A 27,846-nucleotide genomic window follows, 5' to 3' on the forward strand; every position below is an offset into this window, starting at 1 on the left:
AGCTATATAATACCTCCTAAGATTGGTTTGCGCTGGAGGCACGACGCTGGCATATTTCGCGGAGGATTTCACTGGTGCCAGTACTCTCGGGCATCGCGTAAAACTGCAGTAATCCAGGGGTATTTCCCTACCCAGTCCTCCCGGTATCTGCAGAGGCGTTTTTGCTTTTTAGCTACGTGTTGATCTTGATCGGGTCCCGGGACACCAGCCTGAGCCTCCATTTCAAAAATGAATGAATGAAAATTCGCGCCTATAGCCGCCTATACATACTATTGCAACTTGCAGCCAATGAGCAGCCAACGGGAGCTGGCTGCAGGACGCCTCAATGCATGGACAGTTTTTAATGTTCTATCATACTAGAACTAATCGAGAGTCAAAAAAAAAAAAGATTACTCGAGAGTCTGCCGTATTCGTTCAAATTTTCGGGACAATAAGGGAAGGATTCGGGACAACTGCTTGGATTTCGGGACTGTCCCGAATTTTTCGGGACGTCTGGTCACCCTAATCTGGAGCTGTGGGGAACCAGAATGGAAGAGAACTTGTGTATTTCCCCCCAGCATGGTGAGAAAGAAGGTTCAAGTTACAAAGAAATATCCAACGATTATTTGGAGAATAGCTGAGTTTGGTTACATCTTGGGTTCATTAAATCTCCAAACCGATGAGACGTTGCTTCCATGCCAACAAGTTATTAGGAAGGGTTGCCAGGATAAAGCCTCTGCTGTCACCAAACCACAAATGCCTGGTGTTTGTTGAATGTCTTTGATTGGAACCAGGTCCTGGTGTGAAGAGACAAAAATGCAGCTTTTGGCAACAAACAAGGTGTTTTTGGTGTAAAATGAACCATGGTCATGCCGAAATAAAATAACCAATATCCCACTGTGGAATATAGTGGTGGATCTGTGAGGGACTGTTTTACCTCCAAAGTTCCTGGGAACATGTTAGGATACATGGGATCAGGGAATGAAAACCTCTTGTCTCCTTCTGCATAGGAGGCTACTAAAACAGGGCTGTCTTTGGATCTTCCTGAAATACAACAATCCTATATGTGTATTCGAAGTTTTTCCCTCCTTCTGCTCTAAACACAGGTGTCCCCTATGTTCCTGATAGTTGTTATTGGTGTCCCACCTGTCACTCATCAGTTCATCTTCAATTTGCCCAATCAGTGGACACTCCTGATTGCACCACCTGTTCCTTTTATCCATTAACCAATCACATCACTCATCCCCTGTTTTAAAAACCCAGTCAGTTATTTCTCCCCCTGACTCGTTTTGCTTTATCACACATATGAGGTTATATAGACACAAACTATTTGTACATACCTTTTTGAGAGACACTTTCTTTATTTGTACAACACAGTCTTGGGGCATACATCTCACTCTGTCCTGTTTCATGTGCGTATGTATTGCTGTGGTGTCTTGTCTGCTGTTGTCTAGTCATTTGTTTGCTGTTTACTCCCCGTTTAACCTGTACTGTATGGATGGGAAACCGAGGCTTTCTGAAACATTGAGGCTTTTTTTCGAAAAAACGCTTCATTGCTCGAAGCTTTCCAATAGCAGGGACATCTGCTGGACAAAATGTAATATTACGTTTGGTTTAGATGTATTGTATTTTAGCCCGGAGCTGTGAATTCGAAGTAATGGTAAGGATGAATGAATAATGAAGACCATTGAAAAGGATGACCTCAATAAAACAGAGGTTTGTGTAGGAAGGATGACGTTTTGCATTCAACAAAATCGTATTAATCGCAAAGAAATTAATCGAATCCGTGACCATGTGAACAGCTGTCTGGAATAATATGTTTGTTCCGCATTTCTAGATGCACTACTTTGGTTATTTGTGCACTGTGGGGTGTTGCATTCCGGTTTGAAAAGAACTTTGTCAAACCAAGCTTCGGACGTTATCGATCATGTGATATTATCCTCAAATATCGTTCGGTTTTAGTCACATTTATATAATTTGAATAAATGATTGGGCCATTTTCGTCCAATCAGTTATTGCCTCATTAACCTATAGTAGCTTAACCATATTACCACATCAAATAATGCTAATGGGACATAATGTTTCGCATTCAATGTTGTTATTGCCTACAATTAGGACTAAAGTGCGGACGAGCACCGGCGCGGCATCTGCTGGCCGCAGGTGGTAAGAGGTACATGAAAACCAACGCGTTCGCCTCTCTGGGTACCGCTGGGGGGCTCCAATGGCTCGAGGGAGTGGGTACCGCTGGGAGGCTCCTCTAAGTCGAGGGAGTTGGTTTTAAAAACGCCCCTCTCCTAAGTGGCCGTCTCCCCGTTACCCGTGTGTTGTTTAGCATCTTCTTTTGTTTCCCCCTTAATCACAACTGTAAGCGCAGCGTTGTGCACATTATGGAGCGTGAAATGTCTAATTCAAATGGTTGGAAAAGTTTGTAAGAACGTGGGACAAACAGAAGATTCAAAAACCGTTTTGATAGTTAAAAATAGATATACCCAAGCCACGTCTTCAGACACCGTACGGCATTTGCCTGTGCGTAGCCTCTATTTGGGGTGATGCGCAGCTTTAAAAAAAAAAACAGTGAACCTCTACTTTCCAAAATCTTCCTTTTCATCTATGGTTGTTAAACAAGACTATTGTCAATGAGAATTTCGTCTAGACTCGTTTTTGTCAACCAAAACGAAAAAGTATTTGTAGTTTGTTTCTATTCAGTCAGTTATTGTCTCATCAACTGCCACTATTTTTGTTGACGAAATGGACACTGTAATATACATGGCTAAAGACCCCTTAAAATAGGCCTAGCAACGTCCCTGGTAGTGAGATAAGCGGTTCTTGAGGCAGGCAAGATCAGTTTAGGGTTTTTTGGATTTGTTTCATTCCTTGGGTCCGGCTCAGCCCCTTTCCCAAACAGTTTATCTTGTGTTTAGAATACATGTTTTGTGTTTGACTTTTTGGTTTTCACTATTACAATTTAAATGATATGTTGTGGGTCTCTTTACCAACCACCCTAGACATCTAGAGCCTCCAGGTTCATAAATACATATTGTTAAACGTGTTAATATTGTCCATTAAAAGATAGAAAAAATGCTTTCCTTTCTGAATGATTTTTGCAGTATGGATGGGGGAAAAAACTCAAAATAAAAATGTACTGTCTGTCCTTTTAACCCTATAGTCATTGTTTGACTTCCAATACAAAGTGCTTGAATACAAAGCAAATAATGCTAAAATAATGCATCACTGTAATCCAGTATGTCCAACTAATTTCACATGTCACATCAAATTGACACCTGAATCGCTGTATTTGTCTATTCTGTCACTTGTGTGATGAGCATGTCCAGTTGGAAGCAATCTGTAATGTATTAAATATAAATGTGTCAGTGGACAATACTAACGATGTAAAACAAGATCATCCATGTACCTATAGCATATTCACACATAATGCAAAATAGGACCACAATAAATCAGTCAACAATATGCAAAGTAGACTTGTCACGGTAAATGCACAGAGCCACCGGAAACCAGTGTGTGGCAAACAGAACTTCACTGAATAAAGAATGCAATGTTGCAACCCAACACAGCGCGCACGAAACACATGCTTGAGGGTGAAGGTCACACAATCACGATAAGCCACACAGGTGATGAGGGCTGAGGGATACAAAAAGGTAAGTGTTTACGATCCTGGAACCAGAGGTCAATACTACGAAGCAAATTGAACATGCCCAGGATTTATTTTTGTTAGCTGGCTTCACTAAGCCGAACACCAATGTCACGACGGTGGCTATCAACTTGTTAAATCGACCCAGGTTTTCCCAATCTAACAACGAGCGCGTTCACATCAGAGGGGCGGTGTTTGGACCATATGACCTATCACAAATATGGAGTCATATTTTTCATTCACCTCTTTCATTCAAGAGGAGCAAACTATCTTTAGGGTCTGTCTATGTCATTGTATTTCTGTTTTGTAAGGCTCACTGTAAAACAATACCCATCTAAAAGCAACTGTGAAATGTAGTAAAGAAAGGGAGATGAAAGACATGATGGAAAATAGGTCTTTATTTTGACTTTAGCAGCGTTCTTGAAGGAAGGTGTTCTGGGATTGAGGGTATGGCTGAGCGTTAGGGGTGAGGTTACAGTAACATTCCTAAAACAGGCAAATGGTCATATTTTCAGCTTGCAGCCAGAGCTCTGAAATGTATTTTGTTTATGGAACATATGTCTTTTAACATGCAACTTTTTTACTTTGTAGGAAATGTTCTCTGCTGTAAAAATTAAAAAGCAGGCAGAATAAATTCATTTTAACCATCCTCTCTTCTCTGTTATTTTACATGATCCCAAAATACAGGATACATTTTTTCAAGAGAAATCTACAAATATTTACCTCTAAAAATGGTAAAACTCAAAACTCAAAACTATGCCCTAGGTATTTTGCAGTTTATTTTCATAAGTTTAGATCACTCTTTATTTTTTTTTAAAGGTACCATTTTTCTTTCATTCATTTCACATAATTACCTTTTAACATAAACTGCCAGTGCATGTACAGTACAGAGAGATATTAACTTGGCTTTGGCATCCACAGACAATCTGTTACGCTATCAGGATGTCATCATCAAAGTCACAGTGCTCCATTATCGCATTTCCCAGTCTAATGTGTGTACGGTTCGACCCTTGGGACCATGTTCTTCTCCCGAATAACATTTTCTTATTCTTCATTTCTCTGCTGGTCAACGAGGTGCTTTATTAGTGGGCAGTCTCTCCGTTGTTAATAAGCAACTCAGTTATGAGCAAGTTCTTCTGGTTGGCAAAGCTCCTTGCGCGCATTGTCAGCATTTGATGGTGCGTTGACGCCGTTCACTCAGTCTCTCCGGAGGTGGGTCCATGTCGGCGGGCATCAGGCGCGGCCTGGTCACCTGGTGATGACAGTGGCCAGTAGGGGAAGCAGAGCTGCTGTGAGGGGGGCAGAGAGGCCTGGTACTCCTCCACACTCCATGGCATTCTCCTGCAGGAGAACCAGGTGGCATAGTAGGAGGTTTAGGGAAATGTATTCAAAAGTATGGGGTCACTTAGAGATTCTTGTTTTTGAAAGAAACATACATGTCCATTAAAATAACATCCAATTGTTTAGAAATACAGTGTAGACATGTTATTTGATGTTATTTTAATGGTCAGAAAATTTGATTTTCTTTCGAAAACAAGGATATTTCTAAGTGACCCCAAGCTTTTGAATGTTAGTGTAAATATTATCACTGTGATGTGTCAGACATGCAACACACACGTTTTCACACACACACACACACACACACACACACACACACACACACACACACATGCTGCATACCTCGGGGTGGAAAGGATGACACGACTCTGGACGCTTTCTGTCTTTCTGAAACTTCAGCCTATCACATTTCAGAGATTCGTTGTGTGCAGAGGTGTTAAGGATGGAAATAGTGCTGATGAGAAAAACCCCAGTTACCTCAGGTAGGTTTAACCGACACTGTGTTGTCTATTAGATGCATTTCCTTCTTTACAGCATGATGGGCAAAACCACCTACGTTAAAAAAATATGTGTGTGAGAAAGGTGTGGATTACTCTGAAAATGAAGGGTATAGAAGCTTTTCACATGCTCTCAAAAGAAAAGCTTGAGTTCACTTACAAAAAACTTCCACTTAAAACAGACCTTTTTGTTAAAACACACACAGACACAAAACACTAAAGGATATACATAATCTCAATAGGGTCCATGGAAACTACAGGGGCAGAGCTGCAGTCACACTTGTTGTCCACGACCACCATGAAAAGGTTACTGCTGGGAATCTGCTGAATAACAAAAGACCTGGGGGGAGACAGAAAGTTAAGTAGCGTCTTGGTTTGAGAAGCAGTCTGCCACATGTGACCAGGTATCAAATGTGGCCTGGTACAAAACAAATTAGGATTAGTGGAAGAAAAACTAAAACTTCACTGAGTACAAGCTTTAGTAGCTATATATAGTAAGCCAAAAGTAAAATAGTATATGGTTATGTTGCGATGGACGATCTCCAATGGACAATTCTAACATCATAAATCGCTTGAAGTGTTGTCTCTTAGTCTTGAAACACGCTGCTCTCTCAACCAGGAATAACAGTTTAAACTGAGGGCAACAAAACATATTTCTCTCTTCCAACTAATCTGCTTGATAGAACTTTGTGAAGAAATATATTAACTTTGTGAAAAACAAACATCAAAAATATATAATGTTGATTGATGAACAAGTATTATCCATATCTTCCCACCAACAATGTTCTTGTTGTATACTTTTTGTTTCTGTTCCTCTTCTGTCTATTTTTAAGTTCAACTGTTCTAATGGAACAAGCGAATATAGTTACCTGAAACCAAATCATTATGAACATCGAAAATAACTTGTTGACAGTCATTGTTTTAATTCTAGGTACTATAGCTATGTTGAGATCATGATTTTGGGGTGTCTCATACCCCCCGTTGTTACAAAAGCCTAATCAAGGGGTATGTCATTTCACATTGTATACCTTGATTGTTTTTATCATGTACTGTCCATTGAATGCATTGAGAGACCAATTTCTGTATCATGATCAAAGTTTATTTCGATCCTGTTAATGAATTATCATAATCAACTGTAAGAAATGAATGCATGCTAACCTAGCCTACATTGACTGAAATGATCAAGGGTGTAATCTTGAGTATTACTGTAATTAATATTCTGTTACCAGTAAATGTTCACCTGGATATCAAGAGATAGTTTTAAGACTACAAGTTTAGTTTTGGGTGATACTAATTGAATAAATGTAAATGTGGCAGTGCTGGTTTCTTAGTTTCATTGTTGGAGGAAACAAAGGAAGATGGCATTAGAATTAGGCGCCACACCCTTTGTAACAAAAATTAACCTTTTGGTCAAGATATATAAAGCCCCCTGTAACCATAAGACTTGGAGCAACCCATCCTGCAGTTAGTGTATCTTCTGATTCTGACATGCTGTTGACTTGCTCCCGTGCCACCAAATAAAACGACATAACCAACTGGTATCTACATTTGAAGACTTAAGACTGATTGTAAATCGTATTACAGAGAGGAATTTGTTGAGTTTCAACAGGTATTAGCTGGTCGCCTATACTGATTGTTTTCAAATTTAAAATGTTAAATGTCAATTTTTGACCCCCAAATGGCGTTCCATAGTGAGTGAGTGACTGACTGACTGCCCCTTGTTAAATAGCATCATGGTTAGAGACGCAGACCTGCAACCAATAGGTCCCATGTTCGAATCTCATTACAGTCAAAACAAATTCTGCATTAGGATTTGTGGATAAAAAAGATAAAAACTTCACTGGCTGCAACCTACAGAGGCTGCATTATAGTAAGCCTAAAATAAAACTGTTTACGGTTATGTTGCAACTATTTCTGTTGGATTTTCGAAGTACGCATCTGTGCATGCTTTTTGGGTCAGGATAGGCAAAAACTTTGCTGGCTACAACCTTCAGTAGCTATGTTATATTAAGGCTAAAATAAAGCTTTTTATATTGTTACTATATCTGGTGGATTTCCGAAGTACACCTCTGTGCATGGTTTTGGGGTAATATATGCTAGATAAAAACCCATTGGGCAGTAAAAGAGTAGGGTTTTCCAAGATTTTCTTGTCTTTTTACTTGATGAAAAAATCAGTTATCATCATATATTGATAGTTGTTGTATCAATGTCATTCACGAATGAAAGAAAAACGAAAGTTTTTGTGCCATGAAATAGCTTTGGCTTGTTTGGTTCATGTTCAGTCTCGTTAGAAATTGCTCAAATCTCATGAATATTCCAAGTAGTAATTTAGATACTAGTCTATTACTGGCTAATAAGCTGTTAGGTCAAAAACCATACATTTCATAGAAGCTATTTGTGGTGGAGGTAAACTTAATAAGAACTTTAGTCAGTTTAACACATGGCTCAATGTTTTCTAGAGAAAAATTCAAATTTGGTGTGTTGTTAATGCATGAAAAAATTATCTAATGTCAAGATGCTGTACCAACACTGGGCAAACGTTTAACACCGTGGGGTAATGGTTAAAGACATAGCCATTCACAGGGGTGTCCCAGATTCAAATCCAGTCAGGGCAACAACATTTATCACTTTCATTTGCAGGCCGGCTGAACTAGGTTTTGTAATGATCAGTGAGCCAGATTGAACCCATACTGCAAAAGTGAGGTTATTAACAGGTAAGCTATTGCACACAGTGTTTACAGGTATTAAAGCTGATAGGGTACCTGACACAGCCATCACATCAATGCTGTCTGTGGTCTCTTTGATGTTATTAAATATTATTACAGTAATTAAAGCTGATAAGGTACCTGACAGCCATCACATCGATGCTGTCTGTGGTCTCTTTGATGTTATTAAATATTATTACAGTAATTAAAGCTGATAAGGTACCTGACACAGCCATCACATCGATGCTGTCTGTGGTCTCTTTGATGTTATTAAATATTATTACAGTTATTAAAGCTGATAGGGTATCTGACACAGCCATCACAGTCGATGCTGTCTATGGTCTCTTTGATGTTATTAAATATTATTACAGTAATTAAAGCTGATAGGGTACCTGACACAGCCATCACAGTCGATGCTGCCAGTGGTCTCTTTGATGTTATTAAATATTATTACAGTAATTAAAGCTGATAGGGTATCTGACACAGCCATCACAGTCGATGCTGTCTGTGGTCTCTTTGATGTTATTAAATATTATTACAGTAATTAAAGCTGATAGGGTACCTGACACAGCCATCACAGTCGATGCTACCAGTGGTTTCTTTGATGGTGCGTTCAGAGACAAAGGCAGGATACTCAGTGTCACATGGAACCATCATGGTCTTTCCCCTTGAGCTTTGGGCTGGAAATACCACATATTTCCATGTTAAGTACATGTTAACATCCCTACATACACACACACACACTCTGTGACACACACATACACATCCCTAAGGGTATATTCGTGAACGTACTGACCTTTGACAGAGAGGTCTACATGCCACCAGCTATACAGGTTGAACTCCAGCAAGAAACTGATGAGGAAAACAGACATATATGATGTATTTCATGAACACACATAAAACACAACACAATAATATGTACATCATTATTAAAGCATCTTAAAGAAGAACCTATTATTCTCACAAAATAAGCTCGGTGAGGAGCCATTTCACAATGGAGAAGGGCTGGATGAAAAGAAAGACAATAATTAGCATTCAGTGAATTTAGCCTTAACTAAATGTGGTAGTTAGGAATAGGTCTTACATGTGATCTGCAGTTTACAACAGTACTTCAATGTGATATGTATTTTACAACAGTACTTCGATGTGATATGTATTTTACAACAGTACTTCGATGTGATATGTATTTTACAACAGTACTTCAATGTGATATGTATTTTACAACAGTACCTCGATGTGATATGTATTTTACAACCGTACTTCGATGTGATATGTATTTTACAACAGTACTTCGATGTGATATGTATTTTACAACAGTACTTCGATGTGATGTATTTTACAACAGTGCTTCGATGTGATATGTATTTTACAACCGTACTTCGATGTGATATGTATTTTACAACAGTACTTCAATGTGATATGTATTTTACAACAGTACCTCGATGTGATATGTATTTTACAACCGTACTTCGATGTGATATGTATTTTACAACAGTACTTCGATGTGATATGTATTTTACAACAGTACTTCGATGTGATGTATTTTACAACAGTGCTTCGATGTGATATGTATTTTACAACCATACTTCGATGTGATATGTATTTTACAACAGTACTTTGATATGATATGTATTTTACAACAGTACTTCGATGTGATATGTATTTTACAACAGTACTTCGATGTGATATGTATTTTAGAACCGTACGTCAATGTGATGTGTAGTGTAGAACAGTACGAACATGTGATAAGTAGTTTAGAACAATATTTATGTGTGATTAGAAGTTTAGAACAGTACTTACATGTGATAAGTAGGTTAGTATAGTACTAATGTGATTAGTAGGTTGGTATTATACTTATAAGTGATAAGTAGGTTAGTATAGCACTAATGTGATAAGTAGGTTGGTATTATACTTATATGTGATAAGTGGGTTAGTATAGTACTTACATGTGATAAGGATCGGGCACTATCACTGCTTCCAGCATATTCTTTACAGAGCGCCTGGTAGTCATACAGATTGATCCTACAGTGAGAACACAACAGGTAATTCAGGGAGGGTGCGTGTACTTTTCTTTACACCATCGGCCTTTATATGTAAAGTAAAATAACTGAAATGACTGGTTATTTTGGCATGTCCTCTTTTATATGATTTCTTAGATGAGCGCTAAAGATTACTGTTGGTTGCATTAGGCTTTGGGTAAAGTTAGGTTTTTGATTTTTGTTTAGTGTTAGAGATAGGGTTCAGTTAGGGACATTTCTATATGGCATGCATTTTCACCCACATTTTTTGACTTTGCGTGCATGGCGATCTAGCATGTGATAATTCTGCATACTTCCTCCACTAACCTTTTGAAGGAGCCCATGAGGAGAAGCTTGTTCATCACAGCTCCCTCTACCTCTCCGAAGAACAGCCCTGTCTGAGAAAGAAGAGAATAATTTAAAGGCAAATTCATGGTGTCAGGGGAGCTACAACACACATGCACATATGCACACGCAAAGCCTTGCATGATATTAGCGGTACCTGAGAGTAGTCCTCTGTGACCAGAATGAAGGCATTGTTGTCTATGAGGTAACACTGTATGTCCTGACAATAGAGACCACAGGAAGATAACATGCTAAACATTATCTACACCAGACATGTTGATGTAATTCAACACTGAGTTAATGGAGAAAGCTTAGAAATACACAAGGAGGGAAGTAGGAACTAGCAAGGAAAAGTGTCAGACAGGGTTTGGTTCTTACCTCATTATCACAGCTGATGGTGCATTTCCCATCCAGAGCAGCACACTGTATCAAGTCAATTAGATGACTCAATTTAGTGAATAAGTTAATAATCAATAAGGCTCAAACTGCAAGGACATTGTGTGCATGTGATTACCTGTCTGCTAGCGGTCCAGAACTTCCTCTGAAAAAAATCCAGCTTCATCTGAATCCCCACGGCTACAAAGGGTTAGAAACACACAGAACACTCAGTAAGACACACACACACTCACACACACACAGACACACACAGACTGAACATCCAGAGGAGGAACTGAACATTGGTTACGGAGTTTCTTCACTGGTCTTTAGGCTTTGGCAGCGGATTCAACCTTTGCAGGATCTTTAGATGTTAATCCATGCTGAGACAAAAAAACACAACCTCCCCTGACACTTGCATGTGCAGATCACATTGAGCATGTGCTCATACAGATCAAATATATTCCTAGTACTGAACATAACAGAACTGAATATTATATATATATATATATATATATATATATATATATATATATATATATATATATATATATATATATATATATATGGTTGTTATTTCTTACTTAGCATTTATTCTTATATTCTTGTTATTACCTAGGCCTAGTTTATTTCCCTATGCTAATGAGTTAACTAAATTCATGTAATTTCATTATATGTGTGTGCTTCCTGTCTGTGAGGAGGCCTTGTTCCACCATAAGTGCTCAGTGGGCCTTAGATCAGTCCTTCCTCAAAATAAAATGACTGTTAGATAAATCATCTATCAAGCAGCATTCTGCATATATCTCAGTCTATTTCAGTTTATGGTGATATACAGAATGCATTTTCAGAATGTTGTGAGTTAGGTGTTGTAACAAGGTGTCCTGCAGTGTTTTTATATGATAACAGAGCAGGTTGTGTTCACAAACTGTGACATAGCCAACCTGTGTATATAGCCTGGTGGGCCACAATGTTCACTGTAATCAGTACATACGCAGATGGGAAACTCCTGGAAAAGATAGATCCTTAGCCGCTTGGATATTAAAAATAATTGGATTATAATAGGATGTATTTATATTTTATTGGGTCCTTCTAGCAAAACTTAAATCTGAGTTAGGGAATTTGAAACAAACGTACAGGCAACAATAGGAGACTTCCTGTCATCCAGCAGCTGTATGGCGGTGCTGGCCAGGACCACACTCTTATTCTCATTTCCTGGAGGAAATCAGGACACAAGACAGAAATCAGGAAATCGGAACAGGACATTAAATTAGTTTCAATTGACATATTCAAAACAATCAGTGTATGCACAGATTCAGTGGGCATAGTATTACTATGGAGCAAGACTTGGCTGATCACAAGAAGAAAGGCAATGTGCCCAAGGTCCACAAAGTAAGGTGGAAATTGAGCAGCCCTTTGTATGTACGACCAAATAAGAGATACAAATTTGCCTCAAATACACATTTCAAAATATGTTTCGGGGAATTACCACTGTACATCCACAGCAGTGACATCTGTTACCTGCTGCAACATAAAAGATCCTCCTCATCAGCCCATCATTCATACATTTATTATTTATCCACTGTAAAATAAAACATTAAGTGTTCTACTTTATTTTGTACCAATTTTAACAATTATATATTTTTTAAGTTAGTGTTTCTGTTAGTACATTTGGTCTGATTGTTTTAGTCCTTGTTTGGTTTAATTTGTTTTTCCTTGTACTGTTAGGTTTTCTTTATTCTATTTGCTTTGGCATGTGACATTTTTATCCCAGAAGATGGCGCCACAGCTTTCCAAACACCCTGTTCTAGCACAGGAGGAACTCTCAGTAATCTATTCCCTGTACAGTAAAGGAATCCCATTGATAGCACTGGATGTCTGGATTGACTTTGACACATGGAGAGACTATGCTGAAATGACTAAAGTGATGGTGGAACAAAGCACCAGACAGAGACAGTGTGAGATATTAAACAGCATCATAATCATTCTTCCACATGCTAAAAGATTAAGGTTAATAACAATGAATAACGCTGATCTGCCTCTCCAATCCTCATCTCTCAAGGAAGGGGGAGTGGGCTGTACAAGAGAAACTGTATGCATGTTTTGGTGTCATAAGGTTGGGAAAATTAGCTGTATCAGAGAAATGAATCTGACAATGAATCTTAAAGGATGTATAGTCATGTCAAACAACATGACTTTGGGTTATATGTGGGTGTGTTTAGTGGGTGTGGGGTTTAGTATTATATTATTTTGGGTTATATCTGCAGGTGTTTAGTGGGTTTGGGGTATAGTGGGTGTGGGGTATAGTATAGTATTACTTTGGGTTATATCTGGGTATGTTTAGTGAGTATGGTGTATAGTTGTACTTTATGTTATATCTGGGTGTGTTTAGTGGGTGTGTCATATAGTATTACTTTGGGTTATATCTGGGTGTGTTTAGTGGGTGTAGGTTATAGAATTAATTTGGGTTATATCTGGGTGTGTTCAGTGGGTGTGGGGTATAGTATTACTTTGGGTTATATCTGGCTGTGTTAAGTGGGTGTGGGATATATTATTACTTTAGGTTATATTTGGGTGTGTTTAGTGGGTGTGGGATATAGTATTACTTTAGGTTATATCAGGGTGTGTTCAGTGGGTGTGGGGTTTAGTATAGTACTGCTTTGGGTTATATCTGGGTGTGTTTAGTGGGTGTGGGATATAGTATTACTTTAGGTTATATCTGGGTGTGTTTAGTGGGTGTGGGATATAGTATTACTTTAGGTTATATCTGGGTGTGTTTAGTGGGTGTGGGGTTTAGTATATAATTACTTTGGGTTATATCTGTGGGTGTTTAGTGGGTGTGGGGTATACAGTAGCATAGTAAAGGTACATTTAGTGAAGTGTCTTCATACCTCCAAAAGGTATAGAGTAGACGAAGGTCCCAGGGACCTGTTCTGCTGCTCTCTTATACCACAGAGGGAAGTGGTCTGCGTTGAACACCCCCTCCTTGTCCTCTGCTGTCAGGAAGTCTCTAAGGATCCACAGGAAGAGATGAAGAGATCAAAATCAAACTGCTAAAACTCAAAGTACCATAAACCTCATGTCACTGCTGGTTAGTCATGTGCAGTTTTCAAATTACTTATAAATATTTTTAATATACTCTTTTTACTGACGTGTTTAAAATATGTTTTAAATTACTCAATTATTATTCAATTAATTTGTTATTTTCAATGGTTGGCGGCAATGTGTTGTACAGTAGAATCAGTGTCAGGATTCATAAAACAGACCTTGTTTGAAATGTATCAAGAAATACTCTTTGATCTGTCACAAATGTTTCAAATGATATGGAAGCCTGTGACTCAACTCCATCTCAACTCCTCCACATTTACTGGAGTTCAACAGTGCTGAAGAGAATCTCCAAGTCTTTTAGTTTCCTCATCAGGACCAGAAACTCATTGATACTGTAAGTCACTCCTAAAACTGTAAGTCACTGCTAAGAATGTAAGTCACTGCTTTAACTACAACTCAGTGATAAGTCACTGCTAAAACTGTAAGTCACTGCTGTAACTACAACTCATTGATAAGTCACTACTCCAGATGCCACTCACTGATTGGATAGGTGCTCTGGGACCACAAACAGGTTGGTTCTGGAAAGACCAGTACGTGTTCCTAGGTAGGCAATTTCCACACCTTTGTCTGAGTTCCTGTTAGGTGATAAACAAACAAACCAATAACAATGTAAGTAATTAGTCATGATATCACAGAGTAGAGAGGACAGTGGGAAGAGACAAGTGATGACAACATAGAGACACAGGGCCACTGGGATTTATTTTACATTTAAAACTGTTAATAACAATGGCCAACCAAACTATTTATAAGTACTGCCCTGTCAGACGGAAACAAGGGATGTTGTATAATGGAGTTGTAGAGGAGTTACAGACGGGTGACAAATTCCAGGAAAAATCTGAATAAATGAGTAAAGGAACATAAGAATATAACGAATGCAGAGGCTTCCATGCAGGTGTATTGCATGATACAACAGGCAATCGGTTTATCATATCGTGGCATATATAAAAATGCTGAGCTGGCCCAGTTGACCTTGATTGTGGATCAAGATGGCAAGAGGAAAGGATGTTTGACAGCATAGAAAAAGACTAATTGAGTGAATATCCTTTGGAAGAATGATGTTCCATCCCTCCAACAGAGTTCCAGAGACTCATTGAATCTGTGCCAAAACACATTGGCCCAATACCTTACTGAGACCCTTTAGGTTGTTTTTTCCTTAAATTTGTCAACAGTCTGTAGTTGAGTTTAGGTGTTGGAGAACCAGACTCACTCTGACTTGTTGAGGGCCAGGCCAGTCCAGTAGGCCTCCAGGGGGGCTGTGACCACAGCATCAAACAACACCTCCTGGATTAACTCTCTGTCACCTGCAAGGGAGAACATAGGATGAGTTCAGGACAGGAAACACACTACTGACTCATCTTCAGACAGGAAACACACTACTAACTCATCTTCAGACAGGAAACACACAACTAACACATTGTCAGACAGGAAACACACTACTAACTCATCTTCAGACCGGAAACACACTACTAACTCATCTTCAGACAGGAAACACACAACTAACTCATCTTCAGACAGGAAAAACACAACTAACACATTGTCAGATAGGAAACACACTACTAACTCATCTTCAGACCGGAAACACACTACTAACTCATCTTCAGACAGGAAACACACTTCTAACTCATCTTCAGACAGGAAACACACTACTAACTAATCTTCAGACAGGAAACACACTACTAACTCATCTTCAGACAGGAAACACACTACTAACTCATCTTCAGACAGGAAACGCTACTAAATCATCTTCAGACAGGAAACACACAGACTCATCTTCAGACAGGAAACCCACTACTAACACATATTCAGACCGGAAACAGAACAGAATGAATGACCTTTTAAGGTAAAAGGAGCAAAAATGACTATTTCACCTTAATCATAAAATGCTTTGTTAATGTTAAATTCCATATAACACTTCAGATTATATGACATAATAAATCCCATGTAAAGACCCCAGAGACTCACATTTGATGTGTGGCTTGCGTCCAGTCAGGTAGAGTTTGATGGCCTGGATCTGGGAGAGGGAGCGGTGTTGGTGGTGATCGCCTGTGTTGCAGTACGTCCTGTCAAGTCAACAGCTAGTCAACACAAAACGTCGGCCAGTTGCTGATCAATGGAAAGTAAACTAAAGAATGTTACAAACTCTACATACTCCCAACCAGTTAATGAAAATGTCTGCGTTCCAGCCAAACCCACCCTAACCTGACCATGCAACATGCCCACTGAGACACACAGAAACCACGTAACCTACAGTAAATCAAGCCTGACTGACCAAGACCAAGCTACCTGCCCCCGACATTACCCAGAACCCTCTGCTTTACCATTCATCTGCCAGAGCAACATCTGGCTGTTCCAGGTCATGGAGTCCTGCAAAACACATGAACATCAGATCAGTGATGCTTCAACAGGACCAGGCTTGGTTTACCCACTATGACCTTAAGAAGAGAGACGTTAATGGTGAATTAATGATTGAATTATAAAATGAATGAATGATTGAATGACAAAAAAAATGGATGATTGATTCAATTAATGGATTAATGAATGACTGAATGGAAAAGTGAAGTGACTCTTACCTGCTTCCACTGACACATTTCCCCTGAAGAAATATTTCCCGTGGCCTCTGGACAAAGCCACCCCAACACTGAAGACAGAAACAGACCAGGAGAAGTGAACAGCAGAGATACATCACAAGTAACATTTCTAGGGACAGAGAACTCCTTTGGGCTTCACGGGTTAAGCCCAATCCTAGGTTCAGCTTAACCTGTGTCCAACCTGTGTTCAATGGGATTGTCCAGTGAAAGGACCAGGCTTAATCTGTGTAAGGAAAACGGGTCCATGTCACTAACCCAGCCACCAAACTTGCCTGTCATGTCCTCTGGCAAAAACATAAGAGATAAAAATGTAATAACTATGCAGCCACATCAAATAATGAATCTTTACTGTACTAATGAACTGAAAAAGCAACCTACTTCCTTTCCTCACTATAAATGACACATCTCCTGTCAGCCTAGCACAGTGACTGACAGCAGAGATGATATACACCACAATGACACACAGAGACACATCAATACACTGACAAGAAATTGTAGAAAAGTACAAACATAAATAGGAAACAAGTCCCCCACCTGAAGGGAGTGCCCTTGACTTCCGTGTAGTAGTAGTCATTGTGCATCTTCAAGAGGCGCTTCTGAAAACAAAAAAGAAAGCACAGCGCATTAGCACTGATCCAGGGGTTTCCATGTCAGACCCCCTCCCTTCTCCTCATGTCTCACCCCTTTGTCCACTGTCTTCTTCACCTCCATGGAGAAGGTTCCTGTCTTCCTGTTCACCATGGCATTACGCAGCTGGAAAAAAAACACAGTGCTTAGAAATCTAACATTACAACATTGTGTTTACAGAGATCTAACATAACAACGCAGTGCTTGGAGAGATCTAACATAACAATGCAGTGCTTGGAGAGATCTAACATAACAACACAGGGTTTAGAGAGATCCAACAAAATAATGCAGCACTTAGAGGGATCTAATATAACAACGCAGTGCTTGGAGAGATCTAACATAACAACACAGGGTTTAGAGAGATCCAACAAAATAATGCAGCACTTAGAGGGATCTAATATAACAACGCAGTGCTTGGAGAGATCTAACATAACAACGCAGTGCTTGGAGAGATCTAACATAACAACGCAGTGCTTGTAGAGATTTACAGTAACATAACAATGCAGTGCTTAGAGAGATCTAACATAACAATGTAGTGCATAGAGAGATCTAACATAACAATGTAGTGCTTGTAGAGATTTAAAGTAACATAACAATGCAGTGCTTAGAGAGATCTAACATAACAATGTAGTGCATAGAGAGATCTAACATAACAACGCAGTGCTTGTAGAGATTTACAGTAACATAGCAATGCAGTGCTTAGAGAGATCTAACTTAACAACGCAGTGCTTAGAGAGATCTAAACATGTGCATGAAGAAATAGCTGTTGATAATTGTGTGTGTGTGTGGGTGTTTACGTACAAAGTCATCTTTGTCTTCCCACTCCACCTCAGATAGGTCCACACTGTTGTAGTTGGGCTTCCTCCTCTTCTGGCCCTCTTGGTACTGGCACAATAAAACACATTTGATGGGAACAAGACGTTTATCTTTAAGATGCACCATGAATGGTTTAGGCAAACAGAACAAGCTCTCACTCCCATTCTCACTCCAGAAGGAGCCTAGCCTGGTCAAGCAGACTGGCTGCTGCACTCAAACAAAATGTGAGCTATTGTACAATCAGGCTGGTTTCCACCAGGCTAGAACTTCCCACTCCAGTGGTGTCAAACTGATTAGTTCAACCAAAAACCAGGTACATAAAGGGGCCTAGTCCAGTCCCACTGCACAAATCACCCAGTCCAGTACCTCAGAATTAACGATCACAGTCACAGCACAGTCTATGGCACAGAGAAACACACACTCACAGATAGAGACACACTGAAGCACACAGAGAGGAACTACAGTACAGTTCACATAGACACTGTCACACACAGATCCACTAGCACCGGTTTCCAGTGGGACCCAAACAGGGTCCCAGAGAGAGTGAGTGTCTGTGGTCTGGTCTGTGTGGCAATGCTACAGGACAGAAGGGTTACCTCAGGGTTAGTGTTAGCTCAGTTAGCCAGGGCCGGCCAGCCCTACAGTAGTAGCATTGGCCTGTAGCCCTCCCTGCATGCATAATGCCAAAGGAAAAGGGTGTGGTTACAGACTGAGCCTTCCGGTATATGTGGTAGACATAGCCTGCCATGTAACCAAATAAAGCTTTATTCTACTTTGTTCTACTTTTAAAAATGTCTGCATTTATTCAACCAGGTCAGGGTAAGTACATTGTGGATGAGCTAGGGTCACAGGTTTTGCAGAAGTCATGGTTGAAAGTCTTGGGGAATAAGCAGTAAATCCTGAATCCACCTGCCCTTAGGCCAAACAAAAGTAATTAACTGTATGACAGATTTTTCTTTTTAAATCAGGCAAACTATATATATATATTTTCATTATCATTGTGAAGAAATACAGTATATTGTAAATGTTTTAGGCCATATCATTAATACTCATATTCAACAACGTTGGTACAACACTCAGCAACACGATTTTTTTTAGATATGGTAGTGAAGCCAAACTGGGCCTTTAGTTGGAATGGCCCACTCAGGTTAAACATTACTCCAGTAGTGGGGATGGTGACAGTATTATGATTTTGGAAAGACTGTCATAGGGTTCAAGTCCTGGTTCCACCCTATTTCACTAGAGCACCACTGAAAGCATGTTCAAGTTGAGGTTTGTAAATTCTATACAGGAATAATTGATTTGCTGAACTGTATTGTTGTCTACTAAAGTGTTCAGACCTATTCTTAATAAATAGAACAGCTTCAGCTTTTCAGGTGCCCAATTTTCAGGTTTTCTCTCAATATATCATTCCCATGATTAGAATAACAGTGATTGAATTGAACACCAACGACTAAATTTGCAATTTATTTATACTGATGTATTAATTTTAGACTATTTTGAAAAATATAAGGTGAGGCATCTGTTATATAGTAAATTCATTTGTTCGGTCTTATTTCAGGAAAAACAAAAATTCTGGGGGTAATTATTGTTGCAACTGCGCCTTGGGGACATAGTAGTGTGTGAGTGTGTTTAAAATAAGCAATATTACCAGTGGCCTCAGGTCTGGATGAGTCAAGATGTAGCCGTTGTTTGTAATGGCAAAAGCGTAACCATGGATACCCAGCTGAATGCACAAAACAACATAGAGGCGTTGGATTACAGGAAGTAGAGGAGAACACTGAAGGACAGTGCATCATACATAATGGCATGGGTTAGATAGATTAGACAGTACCAGGTGTTTAGGAATGATCTTCATGAGTTCCTGTAGGGGAATGTCTGTGCCAACGACTCCTAGCAGAATGCCCTGGTTCTTCTGCAAAGAGGAGTGACTCCGTGAATAGTACACAGAGAGACAGCCAGGCAGGCAGGCAGACAGAAAGAAAGACAAACGCTAACACACTGACCGTCTCGTTCTTGGTGCTGAACACAGGCATGGCCACGGTGGTCATCAGACTAGGGCCCTTCTTATTTCTGGACTGAGACAGGACATAGAGATGGTGACAGACAGGAGATACAGACATTACTTAAGTTGGAACCATCCGAGGATATTCCTGCAGTGTTTCTCTCTGTCTGAGTGATACTAAACACTAAACACCTGAGTCAATAGAGGAATGTAACCAATGATGTCTGTCCCTGTCAAGTAGGCTTTGTCATAACACATGACCCATCCAGTCCAGATGGTGTAATCGCAAAACCACCCTAAAGTTTGGGGGGTTAAAATACAGCAGAAACACACTGGTGAGATCCCGTGAGTTGAGAGTTAACTGTGCTTTCTGCCATGGATCTGCCCATGTGAACTGCCCATCTCGATCACACTCAACTGTCTCTCCATCTGTTAGAGGCTTTAAACATGTAACTATGCTATACAGTTGACAGCAGACAGATGCTGTAGTTACAATCTGTTATGAAGTTAATTTGATTTCATTTGATTCTTGATTTTTTTTATGCGCTAGATTGACATAAAAAGCGTGGTTAAATCAAGCAGCATGTGTTAATGTAAGTTACTAAAACACCAATTGTATTCACTCTGCCAAACAAAATATCTTACTTGCACAATGTTTTGTCAGCCAGAGTTTATTGTACCGATTCAAGCAGGTCCCTCCCTGTAGTGCTGTTTGATGAAAAGAGGAACCAGTGGACCAAGTTTCGCGAGGCTGGTAATGATACTGGTTTGGTTTAAGTTGGAATCCCAGTTGAGGGATATTTATTTTTTTCTAATGTAGACTTACTTTTATGTTTGTGTATTGTGAAGGGAATTGTAGCAAACACCTTGTAATTAAGATTAAGAAAATATGTTTCCATTTGCTAATGTTGTTTGCTATCCTATGTTTGTTTCCATTTATGTTCAAACTGAAACCCACATTCTGTTGTATGTCACATCAGAAAATGAGCAACAAGACTCGACTTTCAAATGAAATTCCTAAAGATTCTGGAATATGTAGAATTGCAGGAAATGTACCTCCTTTGCTTCTGCTTGGTGTCAGGAGGTGTGGCGCCCCAGCCAACAAACTCTGACCAAGAGGCTAGGGTCAGCCATGTGCAGAAGACATGTTGCCTATAAATATTTTTAGAAAATGGATCAATGAAGTCTGCCATGTAAAACTATGGCAACTTTCACTTGTGGTTTGTGGTTTTACAGTAAAGCCCAGTGAGGCTCCTCAGTAAGCGGGTCTCCTGCTTGGCTGGGGGCAAGGCTATGCTCAGCAGGATGACAAATGACATGATTAAGCACATGTGCTCATTGAAACTAGGTCTGCTAAATTCCCTCACCTCATGGGCTTATAAACACAGCTGTGACAGTATGAGTCATTCATTGTGTGTGTGTGTGTGTGTGTGTGTGTGTGCAGGCACGTACTTCGTGTTGGTATTTCCACGTGGGACAGAGTGTGTGTGTGTGTCCATGTGCCCATGGAGGACAGAGGCAGTAAACTGTGTAGGGTCTTTGCTGGCTCGACACAAAATAACTGATGGAAGGTCTCACCAGTCCCAGATAATATCTGCTAGACCTGAGTAGATCTTTGTAGACTTAGGTAGACCCAGGTAGACCATGGTAGACCATGGTAGATCCAGGTAGACCCAGGCAGACCATGGCAGACCCAGGTAGACCATGGTAAATCCAGGTAGACAAGTGTGAATCCAGGTAGGCCATGGTAGACCCTGGCCCTCCAAGGGCCTAGTACAGAGATACTGTCCTGCATCAGTCAGCCAAAATTAGTTAGCATAGAGCTCGGTGGGGAACGACCTTGTGGCCCCCCCCCCTCCGTCCCATCCGTCTTCTCATTCCCTCCCTTTCTTCCTCTTCCCCCTCTCCCTTCCTTTGCTCCAGTGTCATTTTTATTATAGGCTTCAGGAGATAAAAGGCAATGATCCACAGGAAGATGAATGTCTGTGCGGCTGAGATACAGAACACCGCAGAGGACCATCCCCCTAACCTAACCCCACTCTTACCTCTGTGTAGAGGTGTGCACATATGGGTGTCTGTGTGTATGTGCGTGCATGTACTGTATGAGTGTGTGTGTGTGTGTTATACACGTTGTAGCTTAGCTAAAATGCCATGTTATCTAGTTAGGCTAAACATAGGAAGCGTTTTCCTGCGTCACCACACTAGGACACAAGAAGTGTCTGGTCTATTTGTTATCATAATATCGCAAGCAGGAAAGGCTATGAAATGGTCATTCCAAACCAGGCTAGATAGTAGTAATATACAGTACAGGTTTATTAGCACCTGAGGTAAATATGAAGAAAAAAGGCTGCGAAAAAATATTATTAGTCAAATCAGATTGATCTTATGAAACATATTTAAAAAATCATATAAATGTAACAATTAATTGAGTTAAAATTGTTAAAAGAAATAAAATTGTCATCAAGAAATAATGATTTCATTTAAAAGATCCTCAATATATGTAACACACTATAATGGCAATTGATTTTTTCTTTGAATAATGTTCCCTCAATTAAATGTTACATTCATATGATATTTTGAGTGTATTGTCAAGCGGGCAATTAGCATTTTTAACATCCTATTTTGTTAATATTAAACTAGGGTGTCAATGGTTCTGGGGGGTCTTGTAGATAGCTTCTAATGCTATCTAGGGCTGTGAATACATTGTTTCTGCTGTTCACCTTATAGATGCTAAAGGATGGACACTACACATTCTTCCTTTAAGATAATGTTAATTTGTCCAATGACTTTTGGTTGCCCAAGACAGAGAGGACTATGTATTAAATGGGGTGACATTTCTACAACATTCACGGTTTATTGTTTGTTATATAAACACTCACAGCTGAGAACCAAACAAAAAACTTGGTTGACTGTCCAAATAATTACGGAATGCAGTCTATGTGTGTATACATACGTACTGTACATCATAAACCTGTAGTCCTGGAAACACATTCATTATAATAGGACCAATGCTTTACATTGCCACCAGTGTCACCTGTTGCTGCAATTACTTCACTAATGAAACAAATCACGATAATGATAACAGACGTATGTTATGTAGCACTCTTATTGCAGAATGAATCTTAAAGATACTATAAAAACAAAATAAATGTAGAGTTCTGGCTGTGGCAGGTCTTGTCTTCCACATTTTGAATAGTGATCTCTGATACAGCAAACCTCATCCAGCAGATCAGGGTTGTTGTATCAACCGAACAACACCTTAAATTATACATACTGTATAGTCAAGTTATTCAGGTAATAAGAGAGAATTGTGTGTTAACAGTAAATAATCTCTAAGTGATGATGAAAACAAGTTTCAAGCAGTTACAGGCAGAGAGACTGAATTTTATGCCAGTGAGTGAGGGAGTGCATGTTTTTGACGGAGACAGAGTAAATCAGAGTAAGAGAAAGTGATAAAGAGCAAGAGAGTAAGAGACAGTAAGAGACAGTAAGAGAGAGTATGAGAGAGTACTAGAGAGTAATAGAGAGTAATACAACGTTAAGAGGGAGTGAAGCCAATATTTACCTTGTGTGCCTCAAAGAGCTGCGGAAGGAGACAGACACAGTACAAATGAGGGTTGACCTCCGACTGTACAACACTCAGACACACACAGTCAGACAGACAGACAGACAGACAGACCGTCAGACAGACAGACAGAATGATGAGGCTCATAAAGAAGATTCACTGTATGAAGGGGACTGATCAGATAGCACCAACACTGGGCAAGGTATAGCATGAACACAGGCACACACACACACACACAGACTCTCCCACACTCACGGTGCTGTCCACGTAGGCCTCCGTCCACACGGTGTCGTGCTCATGGTCGATGACTTTAGGACGACTCATGACGTGAAGATACCTCATCACATTCTCTTGTACATCAGCAAGAGTGGAGATCTGACTGAAGTACCCTGTGGCAACACATAGACATTTACTTTATTTAAGGCAGACAGGAATACTGGCAGCGCCTCCTTATCCGTACTGCTATAGTGCCCAGCACAGCCACAACACAAACAGGCATACAAATAGATATTAACACGCAGGGTCGGTAGGGCTTTTTCAAAATGTAGCATGTTGGAGATTCTGGTTTGTTACCTGTACGATATGTCAATCAGTCACGTCACATTTTGATTAACCAAACTGAGTAACAGTCCTATTAAGCGCAATAGAGAAAGACAAAAAAGCAGTATTGCCAGTTACATTCTTTTTTTTTTAAACAAAGGACTTATTAGTGTACTATTGTTGTTTATGCTTTAATTGTCATAAAGAGCTGATTGGGTCCATTGCTTCAAAACATGGTAAAAAAGACCAATGGTGGTCTGATGGAAGGGTGTATCTGGAGCACTACCATAAAAGGGCTTTTTGGATGTAATAAATGACACTTCAGTACCCAAATGTGTGCTATTTCCCTGAGCATGTGTGCCAAATATCACCCCTCTGAGTCAAACAGATCAAGAGATATAAACCTGTGCCCTTTATAGCACCAGTCTGTGGTCTATATGAATGTTCTTGCATATGGTCATATGGACAGTGTCTTTCAAAAAGTCAGCCTAGGTGCAGTGTAACTATGACAGTCAACAGCAATGTTTCTGACAGCTATAGCAAGCTCCAAAAACCCTTAAATAACATCACTCATGCAGCAAGTGTAATTTCTCAGATGGAAGCACATACAGTCTGTCTGTCAGAGTAATACTGGACACCATCACTGGAAAGCTTCTTGTTACATCTTTGAGTCTTCTCTGGAGTCCATCACAGGAGGGATCATAAGGCCTTTCCTGGGACAGATTAATGCAGGAGCTTACCTGGGCTCAAGCCCTTTAGTGCTGTCTACAGAGAGGTCACAATTTGGGCGGTGAGACCAATATAGAACAGCCCAGTTGTTTCTCTGTGACCACAGTCATACATTGTTATTCACCGAAAGGTTTGTTTCTAGATGAGTATTGGTACCATTTTGACAGTAAAACCCACTGAAAAAAGTGTGGCTACAGCAGTTTGGAAAGGAAATGCGTACCGTTGAAAAGAGAACACTAATCTGTCTGTGGAACTAAACATATTTCTCCCCAACTCACAACGGGAAAATAGCAGAACTGTTTTTCAAAGTGTCTTATCTTGAGGCTGCTATGCCAAGAGGAACACATCGGCCATCACTGTTGAGTAACTGAGGCCTCATCTTTATCATGTGCGGCGCACTGGAAACGTTCTTTTGTACAACCCGTGCCTTTTCATTGGCTTTGGTTGTTGTAATCAACATTAGTGTATCATTGTCAGCGGATAGCTTTATTTCTGTCTTTTGTGAAGTCTTAAAAAGATCCTGTAATGTCTCCTCAAATGTAAATTATGAAGAAATGCGTGCCACTTTTGGGAAACACTGAATTGTTGATAAACGTGTGTTAACCCTTAAAATGCCTTTGATCAACTGTAAGCTATAGTTTGTTTATCTACACTGCCCATTAATTGTATCAAGTTCTGGCACATTAGCTAGTAATCACCCAGCAAACAAGTTCTATCTGAAAAACGGAAAATGATAATCCCATACAGAAATCTCATATATGGCCATATATGGCCATATACATTAAAATAAAAATATTTTAAAATAAATGATAATATATGTTAACTACATATTTCAATCTGACATATATAAAAACGGCCAACTGTAGTATATTTTGACATATATTTACATACGTGTTGATCAAACCAAATATAAGTTTACAACATATATGCTCATATAAGACATAAACCGCATACATATATTGCCATATATTACATTTCCCTATGGGATGCCTAATATTGTTCTACCATAGATGCATCCCTTACAGATATCCTTTACCAAACAGTCTTCTATTGATAGCCTAATTGTTTTTCCACACATTCACAAAATGTATCTGCATTTATTTTATTCATTATGCTGCCCATGTAATCCAAGTAACCTGGCACTCCCCAACCATGCACACACAGACAGACTCACATTTACACACACAAATTGTATCACATTAAGGGCATTCCACGGGCATTTCGCAGTTAATGTTAGCGTTGGAATGAGGTTATGCTAGCTGGGCTGTGTAATCCCACAGTGATCAGTTTTCCTGACTGGGACTTCACCATCCAGAACGTTCTCCTCTCATCTGAAGTGTGGGCACACGGGAGCCATCAGCTGCAGGCGGCCAGGGGGAAAGGCTCCGACAGGAAGAGGGATTAGGCAGAGATGACCCCTGACCCCTCTGTGTCACTCCACTGGTGCTCTGCTCCACATTACACTGCACACATCAGCACAGCCAATCCCCCAAAACACTGCCAAACCATTTTATTCTCCAAAACACCTCACCTGCCCCAACACAAAGAAACACTGACACCTTGCACAAAGAAACACACACATCCTACAGCACACGCAATTCAAGCAGCTCACACTCGCCCGACACCCACGAGTGCAAAAATATAGCCCATTCCCATACAACTAACAAGCTGCAAAATTCATGCTGGATCATTGGTGCATTTGGTATTTTGTACAGTACATAGTGTTCAATAATAGTGTGCATTTGGTGTATTTTGTCCTTTTCGTAGTATTTATTAATCATGGTCAATTTGTGTATTTTGCACTGTTTATAGTGTTTATTAATCATGGTCAATTTGTGTATTTTGCACTGTTTATAGTGTTTATTAATAATGGATAATTTTTTGTATTTGGTATTGTTTATAGTGTTTAATAATAGTGGATAGTTGGTGTACCTGGTACTGTTTATAGTGTTTATTAATAGTGGATATTTGGTGTATCTGGTACTGTTTATAGTGTTTATTAATAGTGGCTAGTTGGTGTATTTGGTACTGTTTATAGTGTTTATTAACAGTGGGTAGTTGGTTTATTTGGTACTGTTAATTAAAAATGGATAGTTGGTGTATTTGTAACTGTTAATAGTGTTTAATAATAGTGGATAGTTGGTGTATTTGGTACTGTTTATAGTGTTTATTAATAGTGGATGGTTGGTGTATTTGGTACTGTTTATAGTGTTTATTAATAGTGGATGGTTGGTGTATTTGGTACTGTTTATAGTGTTTATTAATAGTGGATGGTTGGTGTATTTGGTACTGTTTATAGTGTTTATTAATAGTGGATATTTGGTGTATCTGGTACTGTTTATAGTGTTAATTAATAGTGGATAGTTGGTGTATTTGGTACTGTTTATAGTGTTTATTAACAGTGGGTAGTTGGTTTATTTGGTACTGTTAATTAAAAATGGATAGTTGGTGTATTTGGTATTGTTTATAGTGTTTAATAATAGTGGATAGTTGGTGTATTTGGTACTGTTTATAGTGTTTATTAACAGTGGGTAGTTGGTTTATTTGGTACTGTTAATTAAAAATGGATAGTTGGTGTATTTGGTACTGTTTATAGTGTTTAATAATAGTGGATAGTTGGTGTATTTGGTACTGTTTATAGTGTTTATTAATAGTGGATAGTTGAGGTATTTGGTACTGTTTATAGTGTTTATTAATAGTGGATAGTTGGTTTATTTGGTACTGTTTATAGTGTTCATGGTGATTATAATTCATAGGTAGAAGCAGACCAACCTTTATTAGCACAAGCCATCCATTTCATGTTATCAGCAAAGGCAGATTCTCGTCCAATCAGGTACGGGAATATGCGCACCTATGTGGAGAGGAGACAGTGCCGTCAGCTGTGAGTTTGGTGAGATCAGTTTAAAATAGAGAATACAGCCCTTCTCACTGATGTGAGATCAGGTTTAAATACAGTATACAGTCA

At 39.4% G+C, this 27,846-nt stretch overlaps 1 protein-coding gene across 2 annotated transcripts in view; it reads right to left on the reverse strand.

Annotated features, from left to right (window-relative positions):
* Window positions 1–4,011: 4,011 nt before the first annotated feature.
* Window positions 4,012–27,846, reverse strand: part of cacna2d3 (calcium channel, voltage dependent, alpha2/delta subunit 3) — a 54,312-nt gene continuing 30,477 nt past the window's right edge. The window contains exons 12-38 of one of the 2 annotated variants that reach the window (XM_029114024.2): window positions 27,654–27,732; window positions 23,868–24,001; window positions 23,613–23,630; window positions 20,049–20,120; window positions 19,877–19,957; window positions 19,694–19,768; window positions 18,028–18,111; window positions 17,281–17,352; window positions 17,134–17,195; window positions 16,582–16,649; window positions 16,330–16,375; window positions 15,974–16,071; window positions 15,219–15,312; window positions 14,491–14,586; window positions 13,795–13,913; window positions 12,041–12,118; window positions 11,046–11,107; window positions 10,910–10,954; window positions 10,689–10,751; window positions 10,514–10,584; window positions 10,115–10,190; window positions 9,133–9,173; window positions 8,965–9,020; window positions 8,731–8,848; window positions 5,691–5,803; window positions 5,309–5,391; window positions 4,012–4,969 (exon numbers count right to left, since the gene is read on the reverse strand). In XM_029114024.2, the coding sequence (XP_028969857.1) occupies window positions 4,877–4,969; window positions 5,309–5,391; window positions 5,691–5,803; window positions 8,731–8,848; window positions 8,965–9,020; window positions 9,133–9,173; window positions 10,115–10,190; window positions 10,514–10,584; window positions 10,689–10,751; window positions 10,910–10,954; window positions 11,046–11,107; window positions 12,041–12,118; window positions 13,795–13,913; window positions 14,491–14,586; window positions 15,219–15,312; window positions 15,974–16,071; window positions 16,330–16,375; window positions 16,582–16,649; window positions 17,134–17,195; window positions 17,281–17,352; window positions 18,028–18,111; window positions 19,694–19,768; window positions 19,877–19,957; window positions 20,049–20,120; window positions 23,613–23,630; window positions 23,868–24,001; window positions 27,654–27,732 (2,097 nt within the window). In that variant the 3' untranslated portion in view covers window positions 4,012–4,876. Of the gene's footprint in view, window positions 4,970–5,308; window positions 5,392–5,690; window positions 5,804–8,730; window positions 8,849–8,964; window positions 9,021–9,132; window positions 9,174–10,114; window positions 10,191–10,513; window positions 10,585–10,688; window positions 10,752–10,909; window positions 10,955–11,045; window positions 11,108–12,040; window positions 12,119–13,794; window positions 13,914–14,490; window positions 14,587–15,218; window positions 15,313–15,973; window positions 16,072–16,329; window positions 16,376–16,581; window positions 16,650–17,133; window positions 17,196–17,280; window positions 17,353–18,027; window positions 18,112–19,693; window positions 19,769–19,876; window positions 19,958–20,048; window positions 20,121–23,612; window positions 23,631–23,867; window positions 24,002–27,653; window positions 27,733–27,846 lie in introns of those variants that run through there. The other variant, XM_029114025.2, reaches the window with a different exon arrangement.

Source organism: Esox lucius, chromosome 17, assembly GCF_011004845.1.
Source record: "Esox lucius isolate fEsoLuc1 chromosome 17, fEsoLuc1.pri, whole genome shotgun sequence".
NCBI classification, from domain to species: domain Eukaryota; kingdom Metazoa; phylum Chordata; class Actinopteri; order Esociformes; family Esocidae; genus Esox; species Esox lucius.